The 13,491-nt window shown below is 39.6% G+C and overlaps 1 protein-coding gene across 7 annotated transcripts in view; it reads left to right on the forward strand.

Moving 5' to 3' along the window:
- The window catches only part of RBM33 (RNA binding motif protein 33), a 122,681-nt gene that overhangs the window by 32,451 nt on the left and 76,739 nt on the right, over positions 1-13,491 (forward strand). For 5 of the 7 annotated variants that reach the window (XM_053608881.1, XM_053608882.1, XM_053608883.1 and 2 more), the window contains exons 4-6: positions 2,099-2,175; positions 3,708-4,020; positions 7,631-7,750. In XM_053608881.1, coding sequence (XP_053464856.1) covers positions 2,099-2,175; positions 3,708-4,020; positions 7,631-7,750 — 510 coding nt within the window. The remainder of the gene's footprint in view (positions 1-2,098; positions 2,176-3,707; positions 4,021-7,630; positions 7,751-13,491) is intronic. The other 2 variants (XM_053608884.1, XM_053608887.1) reach the window with 1 other exon arrangement.

Here is a 13,491-nt window from a genome sequence, read left to right on the forward strand (position 1 = left end):
GTCCACTCACCTTGGCCTCCCAGAGTGTTAGGATTACAGGCGTGTGCCACTGCGCCCAGCCTAGGGTTAAGTTTTAAATAGTATATAATTAAAACACAAGGTTGCAAATTTAGGATGAAGCAGGCTGGGATGACTGAGTTAGAGCTTTTAGAAATTGGGTGAGAGTGAAGTGGAAATTGGCTGTCAATTTCTGTTCCCCTCATTAGCCGTCTCTATTTTACTTCTTCTTGGACAGGAATTCCTCTGGTACGCCAATATGGTCTTTGTTTCATAGGCACCAGTGTCGAATGCTTGGGGAACTATTTTCTTCCCTCTTTTGAACTCCTGCTATCACTCTCATCAAAGTCTTTACATTCTTGGGACTATTGCAGAGAACCTTCTTGTTCTTTCGTGCTTGCTTCTCTCCTCCTGGGGGCAACGGCCTGTTTGGCAGGTTTGGGAGAAAGGATTTCACTGCAGCTGTGAGTGTTTTGTCTTCCTCTCTGGGCTCTGTTTGGCCTGCTTTTCTGTAGATGGTCCAGAGCAGAATCCTGAGCTGTTCTACGCCATCCTTGCCTGAGGAAACAGTTCATTCCAGTTCATTGGGATGTGTTGAAAGTCAGCTTTGGCCTAAAAGATTCTGCCTCTTCTCCATTCGAGCTCTTCCAGTGAAGCAGATGATGTGCCATTGCCTCTCATGTCTGCTGTTAGCATTTGTGAGGTTCACAGAGAAGGGCTGGCCCCTCCAAGTGAGGTTCAGCCGCCATGGGAGCCTGCCGCAACCTGTGTTTCCTTCTTTGCTTGCTTGGTGTCTTACTGGTTCACGGAATTTGACGAATAACCAAAAAGCTTAACTAAAAAACTCAAGGAAGCAGACTCTAGAATGAAATGTCTCTGATTGTGTTACTGATATTTAAAGATTTCCTCTGATGATTCTACTTGCTGAATTGGACGATCAGAGTTAATCGGGTTTGCCAATGTAGGCCTGGCTCATTTTGGTTAGTGGTGCCCCTTTCCACTCTCAGAACCATTCCAGTTAGTGGTCCCTTTTCACCCTCAGAACCGGCCTGTTTGGGTGGCAGATGGTGTGGTCAGCCGACGGGAATGTTCTTCCAGTCTGGGAGCATTCTGCCCTGTTCTCATGCAAATCCAAGCTTCCTCTTTCAAGTAAACTAAGTGTCCTGTGTTATTTTATTTTTATCTTACATTATAATGCCAGGGATTGAATGGTTGAGTCCTTTGGAACTAATATATACTAAGAAGATACTACAAGTGTTTAATAATAAGTACTGATTAGATGCTAATAAATACTAATAAATTTCAGAAGCCTATTTTTATAAAGTGTAAATGTCAAAAGGACTGCTTATTTGTTTTGTCTTTAAATAGAAAATCAAGTTGATTTTTCTGTTCAAAAACTCTTTGGGGAGGGGAAGTAATAATTTATATGTAAAAATAATTTTAATACGGGAGGCAAGTGTGAAGTCCTCCCTGCCTCCCTTAAATCTAAAATATTGGGATATGGCAGCACCTTGGGACTCTGACAGAATCTCTGGGCTGTTTCTGCTTCCTGTGGAGAGCAGTGCGGCGCTGAGCCACTGACCAGGCTTTCCTGTGTGGGCTGTGTTGGAGTTACCAAGGTTTATCATAGTCTCTTATCACTTCAGTGTAATGATCCAGTTGTTTAAAATCTCCTTTCTAAAATTACACTGTTTATGTTATTTGAAAAATACTAGGATTTTGGATACTAAGAGTATTAAATTTAGTCATATTTTAAAGTTACCCTTCTTTTTGTGTATGACAAATACTATTTGTTTGTAAGGCTCCTCTAAGGGATGTCTTCACCTTTTTCTTTCGTGTTAGAATTAGAATGAATGTGATCATATACTTGCTGCTTCTGTACCTGCCTGTGCATCTGAACGTGAGTTTGGGGGAGGCCGTCCAGGTGCCCTGTATGGGCTGTGTTGAGTGTCCACTGGTAACGTCAAATGGAGAAAGTCTGGGTGGCAGACGTTCCAATATAATAAGATTAGAAATAATCCAATCAATGTGATTTTGCACTTTTGTAACAAGTCTTTTTATGGAAGTGACATGTATTAATTAGATTTCTTATTTTAATTAGAATCAGTCGGATTTGTCAGATGAAGAGCTAAATGATGATCTTTTACAGAGCGATAATGAAGACGAAGAAAATTTCAGGTACTCCATGTTGCCTCATTAAAAATGTTCTTTACTTAACTAAATTGATATGAACTATTTGTAATTTATAATGATAATGGATATAATTGAATAATATGGTATAATATCTTTAACATATGATTTAATTCTAAATGGACTATTAGAATAGCTGGGGAAGCCATGTGCAATGTAAACAGATCAGCTGTTTAAAATTAGTAGGTCTTGCATTTAATAACCTCCTGGAGTATTCTGTTCAGTGCAGGTTGTGAAGGCTTAGTACTGGTGTGTACTGCTTTTTGAAGAATTGCTACATTTGGATGGAGGGCAGTGGCCTCAACTTTTCAATACTCTTGGCTACAGCTTGATGTTGCTGCCTTTGTTTTCATTTCAGACATTTTTTATTTATGTATATCTGTTTACTGAATTAACCATTTTGAAAATTCCTTTGGATTGTACTTTAGGTCTGAGTCGACTGAATATAATGTCTTCTATTATTGATTTAGTAAGCCCTATTATAAGAGGAGAGAGGGAAACTTAGTATATACTCTAATAGGTTTTTTCAATTTTATGAAGGAACAGTGGGAAAATGATAAACATCTTGGTTATAAATGTAATTAACAAATTATGGCATTTATTATTGAGACATAGATTTGTAACAGGTTTTCTAACATAAGGAATTTTTACATGTAAAAATATAGTTTTATATTATTATAATAGGTAAATAAATTTCCTGGTTCCATTTTTTTGACATCGTTATTATATTTTGAGAAATAATACCATTGGAATATTATAGCCACTGTGTCTTGAAGTGTATGGAATGTATTCAGTTTTTTGCTAGAAGTGGATGCAGAAGTAAGTGAGCATAGATTTCTCTGTACAATCTTGTTTGGACTGTTATCTTGCACCTTATTGTTTGGCATTTAGCTATTGTGATATAGTGGTAGGATGTGATTCTTAATAGTTTTGAAACCCTGTTTGTTACTTAGAAATTATGAACCATTTTTAAAAGATATTTGTGACTAGTATAAACTGTTTACTTGGATACGGAACTGTGTTTTCACACAATTTTTAATTTCGATTTTTTAAAACAGGAGTTTATAATTTGTATCATAGACATAAAAAGTTGTTCTTAATTCCAACTGATTTTCTTCTTATGGACTAATACTCCTGTTTTTACTTTAAAATGTTAGTCATAGATTCTATCCATTTTGTTGTCTAAATTAGACAGACCTGTTGGGCAGGTCTGCCTGATTTGATGCTTTTGGTAAAGTACCCTGAGGCTGGTGATAAGTTGGGGCTCTCTGTGTGGTGACTTCCAGGGGCTGGCTCAGCCTTGTACCTTGAGCTCTATTTCCTGGGTTTATGGCGCTGGCTCAGTAGAGCACATTGTTGAGCTTTGTTTTCACTGATTTGGGGGGGTAATGTTCACTTATCAGTAGCTGTAATAACTTTAATCATAGTTTAAATCTTGTAACAACTAATTTATATAATGATTTGGTTTTGAGCTCCACTCTCATTTTATGCCTTTCTTTTGTATTTTTTATCCTCTCTAGTTCTCAGGGTATCACAATTAGTCTGAACACCACGTCTGGCATGGTCACATCGTTTGAACTGTCTGACAACACTAATGACCAGTCTGGAGAACAGGAATCTGAATATGAACAAGGAGAGGATGAGCTAGGTTATCACAAGTCTGATGGATCTCAACTGTACACTCAGGAGTACCCAGAAGAAGGACAGTATGGAGGCCATGAAGCTGAGTTGACAGAAGACCAGATAGAATATGTGGAAGAGCCAGAGGAGGAGCAGCTGTACAGTGACGAAGTGCTGGACATTGAAGTCAACGAGCCTTTAGATGAATTTGCAGTGAGTCTTTTCTCTTTTGTATGGCCAGAGATGACCTGGCTTCCCATTTATAGGCTTCTAGACTGATTTGAAATCTATTTACCTCCCTTGGGAGGGAGGGAAATTAGACTTATTATCACTGTCTGCCAGTTTCTTTATCTGAGCTATGACAAAGTTTGTGTTGACAGCTTGTTTGGCTAGAGGTAATGTTCCTTTGTCATTCTGGAAGGCTGCAAAGAATTGTGACCTTGAGGATTGTACCCTAAGGAAGAAAAAAGCTTTGTGTGATGGAGATACCCTGTCAATTGTTAGAAGTACTTAATGCAGAGCTTTTATCCAGGCTTTAGCTGAGATCTGATAAAGTCCTTCTAAGGTGAAAAGATTATTGACCTGCTAAAGACATCTTTAAGGTGCTATATTCCAGGGTGATTGATGTCCTGTTCATTCATCCTTTTTGTAACAGAGAACTGTCTGAACCTGAATAAAGAGACTGGAGGTTAGTTTAGGAAATGTCACATATTATTTGTTACCTGGAATCAGGAGGCAAAGATTGTGCTAATTTTTATTTCAAAAAAATGGTTTTGGTAGGGAAGTTTTTTTTTTTGTTGTAGTTGAACAATCAAGAAAAAAAGTACTAGTGTGAGATCACTCATTCCTTTTAACAGTTCATCATCAAGAGGTTTGTTTTTTAAAATAAACACTTAATGAAATTTGTGAGGGCAGGACGTGAGCTCTGTAGTTGCTGTAGAATCTTTAGGGTTTTCAGAAGTACCAGGTCCCCTTGAGGCCCAGGTAGAGGGGCTGCAGGGGTGGGATGGGAATGCAAGGTCTGCCTTCTGAGCCTGTTGGCATTGGGGACAGCTCTACTTCTGTCCCTGTGTCTTCATTCACAGTGAGCTTTCAGCTCACAGAATAAGTTCAAAAACTGCGGAAGTTTGGTCTTCGAGATACGTACAAGTATATATACACACACATAGGAAATTTTGAGAGGGGTTGTTTATGTGGAAACTTGCAGTATTTAGTTCCAGTTGTGATTGTGTTTAGGAGTCTTACCCTTCAGTAGCTGTAGTAGTGGGAAATGTTTGCAGTTTTGGAAAATAGAATCATGTAAAAGGCACCATGAGGAACTTATTTTGAGTTCCTCAAAGTGGTTTGTTTTGGTAATCCTTCACTAGTATGAACAGGTGCCTTTTGGTTTACTGCGTTTGTATCCTTTCTTAAAGTGGGACGTGGTAATTTAGATTTGAAAATTAAATCAAGATCTTTTAGAAATCTGCTTAGTTATTCCCTATGGTATTTTATTATTTCTACTATTCAGTAAAATAAGATGATCGGCTAATCCTCTCTGGGGTCTTTACCCTCTATTATTCAATAGTTTAACAAATCTTTATTGATGTCCAAGCACTGGGGACATAAATAATTGTTAAGCTAAAAGATGAACTATGAGTTTTGCCTGTGAACTTAGAACTTAGTGGGAAAAAACCACAGTGTGCAAAGTGTTTGATAGAATGTGTGTGAACCCGCCACAGAGGCGGTTTCTCTTACTGTGGCATTCTTGGCAGACTTTGTTGTAAAGAGAACTTCTAGTAAGTGAGAATTTCCCACTCTTCCATTCTTAAACTTGAGGTTATATCTAGACCATGATTGCAATGAAATCCGACTTAATTGTCCAACTCCTTGTGAAAAGAATAAAATATGGCAATTTAAAAACACTCGTAGTACTTTTCCACATTAAAATGATTAATTTATTTTTATAATTAAAAAAAACATACAGCAAAAACCTTAGAAATTCTCAAAGCGTCCTGTTTTCACACAGTTGCAAATTTTAACGATAAGGAGTTAAGAGTGAAATGCTAGTAGCAGCTTACCTTAGGCTCTAGTGTTCAGCCGGGGCATTCTGTTTTGCTATGTCCAGGATCTAAAGAGACCACCGCAGTGCATAGGAGATCCCAGGGTTAAGCTATGAAGTCCTTCTCTGGCTGTCACAAGTGCACAGTTCATGTATTCATCACAAGACTGATAAACACATGAGTAGATTGTGTCCTACTGGTATTTTAGTTTATTAAATGATTTATGCAACTTTTTTCTGTCCTAGTTAGGATTTGTTAACCTGCACTCTAAAGCCAGATTTGAACTCTGAAATGTGGGTCACAAGTATGGTCTACTGGAGCCCCATCTGTGAAGTCCCAGGGAGGGGCATCTGTGCATAAGTGGGTTATTCTCAAAACCAGAGTTTATAGTTGGAAGGGACACCCTTGCCTATGAAGAAAGGGAGGTCCAAAGACACTGAAGGAGCTGGTAGCACACCTCTGATGGCGTCTCCTTGTATCCCTAAGGAAGATCCTGAAGTTTGTGAATTGTGCTTGTACTATTCTTGAGAGTGAATTGTGATTTCATTTTAAAACTTTTACTTTTGCAGTAGTAAGGAATGTGTATTGCTTTAGTCAACAAACTATTAGAAATTTGTCGAGGGACATATTTCACATGCAATTAGTTTATTAAGAGCCTTTAAAATTAACACAGAATGTTCATAAAAATTGTTCTGTAGAAGCAATTTCAGACTGACAGTTTCTGTAAAGGGCAGTAGATTTTTGTTTCCCCGTGGGAGTCCAGTGGTGTAGACTGTACTTCACTGTATATTGGCTAAAACTTTTGACTGGCATTGTCTGGCCTTATTTGAAATCTGAGCATTCTACCTGTGAATCTTGGGTAGTGATAGTTGTTCTTTTTGATAGGATACCAGCAGTTTTTTCTGGAAAATAAAATGTAGTGTGTTTGGATTATCTTGAGAGAGAGGCAGTTGTGGGAACTAAGGTGGTTTGCCACCTAAATGTGGTCACTTTCTTTGAGAGTGGTAGATGAGACTGTCATGTACCATGCAGTAGGTGGTTAATACCCATGGGTGGTTCACTCTCAGGAGGTTGTCTGCCTTGTAACCATTTTACAGTTCATTTTTAGCAAATGGCTAGGGACACTGGGACGCCTACCTCCACTGAATGGTTGGGGTCACATCTTGTCACTTGTTAGCAGTACCAGTGGAAGACTACCTTTCTGATGCAGTCGTGGTCCCTCTGCAGCCAGCTTGTCTGCTTCCTTCCTTCTGTCCTTAGGGATGCCCACCTGCTGATAATGCCTCTTATGTTCCCTACAAAACTGGAATTTCCCCCCTGTTTGAGGGAGGGGCCCAAGGGAGAAGCTCACATGACTGTGATTTTAAAAAAGCTCCTGTGCTGAATTGCCTATACATTTGTTGTCTTACTGCCATAACGATGGTGAGAGTCGGGTGTGATTTCAGCCCCCTTCCTCCTGCTAGCTCCTCTGTGGGAGCACATGCACTTTCCTCTGAAGATTGTTTCTCCGTGGTGCAGATTTGGAGAAGAGCTGTGGAACAGGGCACTTGGAACTGAAGCAGAGCCACGGCACTAACCTTTGTGGCGGGTTGGCATGGCGTGCTGTGCTCGCATTAACAGCAGAGAGGGTTGCATGCTCCCTTCGTTCTAGTGCTTTGTGCTCAGTCAGGTAATCGCCACGGTAACGTTTCTATAAGCATGAATTATAAACATGAAAAGTGCTGGAAAAAACACCCCAAAGCTGTGTGAGAAAAACTTGTTTTCTCTTTAATGGCTGTCAGGATGAAGAATACTTGCAGGCTCGCAGTGGGCAGCAGGGGCTGCGCGGGCAGGAGGACTGTGTTGCTGGAGAGGCCTTAGATGAGATTACTGAGCCCCAGGCTGCTCCCGACACTGAAGAGGTATTTGTTCATCTTTTAAGAGTCAAAAAGTTTGCTGGTTTTCTTCCCCAGACTCAAAATGAATATCTTTTCAGCATTAGTGAGAAGTTGATAACATCCCCTTTGAATTGTGAGTATAGTAAAGACCTTGAGCTTTACTCTTTTGAGAAGTGAGTCCTGGTGTGCTGTGACTTCCAGACAGTGTGCCCTTAAGTGTTTTAAATCCTTTGTGAGGGTGTGGGTAGAAATCTTTCATAAATGTGATTTGTACGTTAGGGCTTTGAAAGCAGTACTGTAATCACTTTTAATTAGTAACTTTAATTTGGACTATTATTCAAAAAATACCACGGAGTTCCCCATATTTAGATGCTGTTTTAGATGTTGAAGAAACAGATGATGAAGCTTGATTCCTGCCCTCAAGGAACTTAACAGTCTAATACAGGGGAGAAAAAAGAATGTGTCCAAATCCCTGTGCCTAAGAACAGAGTAAGTAAAAACCTCCCAAGAGAGGTTCAGACAGTGCTAGGAGTTTACTGACCAAACCTCCTGGGGGTGGGGTTGTTGAAGTTTGTGGAGGAGCTGAGTGAACCTCTGGCTCAGGTAAACAGGGACCCAGGCTGCGTCCACATGCCTTGCTCAGCTCTCCTCAGGGTCTGCCTTCCAGGCAGTGGATACAGGGAGACCAACAGGGACCAGGCCCCTCCTTTAAAACATATAATACTTGTAAATACATTGCTAATTAAATCTTTGTCACATGGCTGTAACTACTAGCAGGGGAAGCTAGTACATAGGGTTTTAGTTGACCTGTTCAGCTGAGATGAGAGGGGTTATATTTAGCATATAAAGTTAATCAGGATATGTATTAAAATTTAGTAAATAGTACGTTCAACTTATGGGCGAATAATCCTATTGGAAAAGGGCAAATAATGTAATTCAAAAATGGAATAAACAGGCTGGGCACAGTTGCTCAAACTTAGAATCCCAGTGTTGTAGGAGGCTGAGGCGAGAGGATCGCCTGAGGCTGGGAGCTCCAGACCAGCCTGGCTAGCATGGTGGAGTGCACCTGTGCTTCTCACTGCTCTGGAGGCTGAGGCAGGGGCATCTACTTGAACCTGGGAGTTTGCCGCCCCAGCAAGCTGTGATCACAGCGCTGCACGCCAGGCTGGGTGGCTGAGCAAGAAGAAAAGGGGGAAGCAAATGAGCAATAAGTGTATGAAGATGCAGTCGATAAAATAAACTTTAAAACCAGATTGGGAATTTTAAACTTTTAATATTTTAATGTTGACAGACATCAAAAGTGTTGGTCAGATGTGGTCTCTGGTCTCCTTCACTTGAGGAAGTGTTTTGGAAACATTGTCAAGAGACAGTTTTCCAAGGGTCCTTCATGTTGCTGCTTGTTTTAAGAGCAGATGGAACAAAATTGTTGCCAGCTCTTTGTTCCAGAATACCTTTTCGAGGATTTTTCTGTAGCAAATAGCCTTGAAAATGCAGTGTCCTTCTCTGGAACCAAGGGCAGGCTTGCTTACTGCAGATTGTGACAGATTTGGGGTTTCCGGTGTGCAGGGATCCCTGCTCTAACACAGCCCCCCCGTGTGTAGAGGGTCACCTGGTCCTCTTAACATGGCCCAGTGGGAATGGGGCCTCAGGCCTGGTGCAGAAATGCTGTTGGTGTTGTTAGAAGTAATAAATGTCCTTTGGTCTCTGACCATTAATCCATAAAATGGTGGCAGACTAACTTGTTAGCTCGTAAGAAGGGATAATCTCAGACCCTTCACAGTTCCAAATAGTATTAAAAGCATTAAAGCTCTTGTCCCTTGACTCATTACACAAAATGGATTTATCCAGAGATTTTGTGTTCAAAAATGTACGTACCAGTTATTTATTTGTAGCATTGAAAATAAATGGAACCAAAGTCAATTTTTTTTTTTTTTGGTTATTCTTTCTTTTTTTTTAAATTAAATCATAGCTGTGTACATAAATGTAGTCATGGGGTACAATATGCTAGTTTTATATACAATTTGAAATATTTTCATTAAACTGGTTAATGTAGCCTTCATGGCATTTTCTTAGTTATTGTGTTAAAACATTTATATTCTACATCAAAGTCAGTTTTTTTTTTTTTTTTTTTGTAGAGACAGAGTCTCACTTTATGGCCCTCGGTAGAGTGCCATGGCATCACACAGCTCACAGAAACCTCCAACTCCTGGGCTTAAGCGATTCTCTTGCCTCAGCTTCCTGAGCAGCTGGGACCACAGGCGCCCGCCACAACGCCCAGCTATTTTTTGGTTGCAGTTCAGCCGGGGCCGGGCTTGAACCCACCACCCTTGGTATATGGGGCCGGCACCTTACCGACTGAGCCACAGGCACCGCCCTTGTTTTTTGTTTTTTTTTTTTGAGATCAAGTCTCACTAGTCACCCTGGGCAGAGTACCGTGGTGTTACAGCTCACAGCAACCTCAAACTCACGGACTTAAACGATTCTCTTGCCTCAGCCTCCTAAGCAGCTGGGACTACAGGCACCTGCCACAACGCCCGGCTATTTTTTGTTGCAGTTGTCATTGTTGTTTAGCTGGCCTGGGCCAGGCTTCAACCTGCCACCCTTGATGTATGTGGCTGGCGCCATAGCCCCTGTGCTATGGGTGCTGAGCCCCAAGGTCAATTTTTTTTTTTTTTTGGTAGAGACAGAGTTTCACTTTATTGCCCTCGGTAGAGTGCCGTGGCAGCTCACAGCAACCTCCAACTCCTGGGCTTAGGCGATTCTCCTGCCTCAGCCTCCCGAGTAGCTGGGACTACAGGCGCCCGCCACAACGCCCGGCTATTTTTTTGTTGCAGTTTGGCCGGGGCTGGGTTTGAACCCGCCACCCTCGGCATATGGGGCCGGCACCCTGCTCACCGAGCCCAAGGTCAATTTTTATAAAAGACTAAATAAACCGTGGTCTAACCTTGCAGCAGAATACAGTCTTCTATCAAATGCTGCCTTAGCTCTGTTTGAGGTGGAAAAGTGCTGACATATTAAGTGAAAAAAGTAAGATAATATAATTCTTCCCCTTAAGCTTCATCTGTAACTGCCTATCTAAATGTGTGTAATTCTTTAAAAAAGCAAAAAACAGAATTTGGATAGATGAAGGATGAAAATTATAACTTCTAGCTAGTGGGATTATTTAGTATTTATATTTCAATATTTTATGATTTTAAAACTTTTTTTAGGAAAATCAAAATAACTTTTTACATAAAGCAATAGTCTCTCTTTTCCCTTAAGGTAATAAAGACACAGGGAAACACAAAGTGGTTAAAATTTTTGCCATTTAATTTAGAAGGCAAAGACCTAGCGGTTGCATTTGGTTTCAGCGCTGTCATTTCTTATTGCTGTTAACTCTGACACTTCCCAAGGGTTGTTTTCAGTATAAAACTTAAAAGCAGAAAAGTAAGATCTCATCCACATTACATACATTTATCCTTTTTATATCATCTGCTAGGAGATAATATTGGCTTTCTTTTTAAATTCTGTGTCCCATAATTTAATTTTAAATATAGTATTTAAAAATATTTTTTGAAGTTATTCATAAGATTCCTATTTACTTTCTTATGTTTCTAGATCGTTGGTTTAGGTTTCATCTTGTTTATGCTGCTTGTTTCTGTGTTGAATGTAAATGCCTTACGATATTCTTTGTTCTTAGGACTTTTAATAGTTCTGATTTTGGAGGGAGGGGATGTGTTGGTTTTTTTCCCCCAGCAATGAATATTTTGGACTTGTTCTGTTTTCTTATAGTAGAATCTCTGAAAATTAGTCAACAAGATAATTATTGAGAATGTGTATGCGTAGTACTATTTTAGGTGCTGAGCAGTAGATGTTGCTTACTGTTTCAGTACTGTTGGTAGACTTTGGTTTAGGGGAACTGGCGATCTATTATTTTTAAAAGTCTACATAAATTATATAATTGCCCTGGAGGAGTAGCAGTTTTAATGTCCCGCAAATGCCTATGCTTTGGTGTCTCCCGAGCTCTTTGACCCATTACTGTGTCTGTGTTGTGATGGGCATCCCTTGTGCTCCACTGGGAGGTGTAGACTGCTGAAGACAGTAGACGTAGAAAGGATGTTGTATTTTTTTTTTTTTTGATGACTTTATTCTAGGAGCTATGTTAATGTCATCCTTATTAGAATCTAAACTATAGAGTTAAAAAAAGTCAATTTTAATTGAAAAGCCTATTTTAGTGGCCACTTTTGTATAACTCATATTCTTGGTTAATACAAATTACAATACTTGAAATAAATTAGACCTAGTTGTGAAGACTCAGTATCAATCCTTTGCAATATGTAGCCACATTATTCTGATTTTCATAAAAAAGTTTTAAAATCATAAAATATTGAAATACAAATACTAAATAATCCCACTAGCTAGAATTTGCAATTGTCATCTTTATTCAGATTGTTTTTTTTTTTTTTTTCAGTATTACACATAAACAAAAGTTACCCTATTGTTTTCTAACATAGTTACAAAGCTTGCTGTTTTAAGATCGTTTGGGCAAGATAGAGGAAGAAGTGGAAGAAGTTTTAAGAAAATCTTTGCACCATTTAAAATGGTTAAAAAAATACAACATTTACATTTAGGGATAGGCCTAGAAGTAAGTTGTGGTATGTGTGTGTATATCTGGAAGCAATCCATCACCCCACAGTGTTCCTTCTTTCTATTCAATCCAGACTCCTTAGAGGCAAACTATTCTTACTTCTATCACCGTAAATTGTTCGTTCTTACTGTCCAACTTTATATAAATGAAGTCAGGTGGGATGTACTCTTGTGGCCTAGCTGCTTCTGCTCAACATGTTTTTTGAGATTCATCCAAGTTGGATATGTTAATACTCCATTTTATGGATATACCTCATTTGTTTATTCTGATGATAGATATTTGGGTGGTTTCCAGTTTTTTGTTATTATAAATAAAACTACAAAGATTATATTGTATATCTTTTTGTGGATTTGTGTTTTCAGTTCTCTTGGTTAGTAGTGAAATTGTTGAGATAGATATTTAATTTCATGTAATGCTGCCCATTGGTTTTCCGGGGTGGTTGTGCCATTTGCTGTCCCCAGTGGTATAGGAGAGTCCTGTTGCTCCTGTCGTCCTGTCGTGGGGTGCTGTCAGTCTCCTTGTTTAGTCAGCCCCGCTGGGGGTTTGTCACTGTGGCTTTAGTTTGCTTTTTTCTGGCTTATGATGGCATTGATCACTGTTCCACGTGCTGTGGGACTTCAGTGTATCTTCTTTGGGCCCACTTTCAGCCTCAAGATAAAGGGGTTTTTTTTTTCCTATGCTGTCTATGGTGTGGATGGAGTGCTGTGCATGGTCTCTGTACCTTCCTAGAGAGGACATGTTGTCTGCACACACATTTTCCTGGACTGTATCTTCTCTATGTAGGATAGCATATATGTATCCTACACAGAGATGGACAGTTGTATATTCTGGATTTTAAGTCTATTGGCAGATAACATGTATTATGAATATTTTTTCTGAGCCTGTGCGTTGTGTTTTCATTTTCTTAAAATGTATCTTTTCATGGCCTCAAAATTTTAATTTTATTATTATTATTATTATTTTTGGAGACAGAGTCTTTTTATGTCACCCTTGGTAGAGTGCCATGATGTCACAGCTCACAGCAACCTCAAACTCTTGGGCTTAAGCGATTTATTCTCTTGCCTCAGCCTCCCAAGTAGTTGGGACTATAGGTGCCCGCCACAACGCCTGGCTATTTGTTGTTGTAGTTGTTACTGTT

This window comes from Nycticebus coucang, chromosome 11 (genome assembly GCF_027406575.1).
Source record: "Nycticebus coucang isolate mNycCou1 chromosome 11, mNycCou1.pri, whole genome shotgun sequence".
NCBI classification, from domain to species: Eukaryota; Metazoa; Chordata; class Mammalia; order Primates; family Lorisidae; genus Nycticebus; species Nycticebus coucang.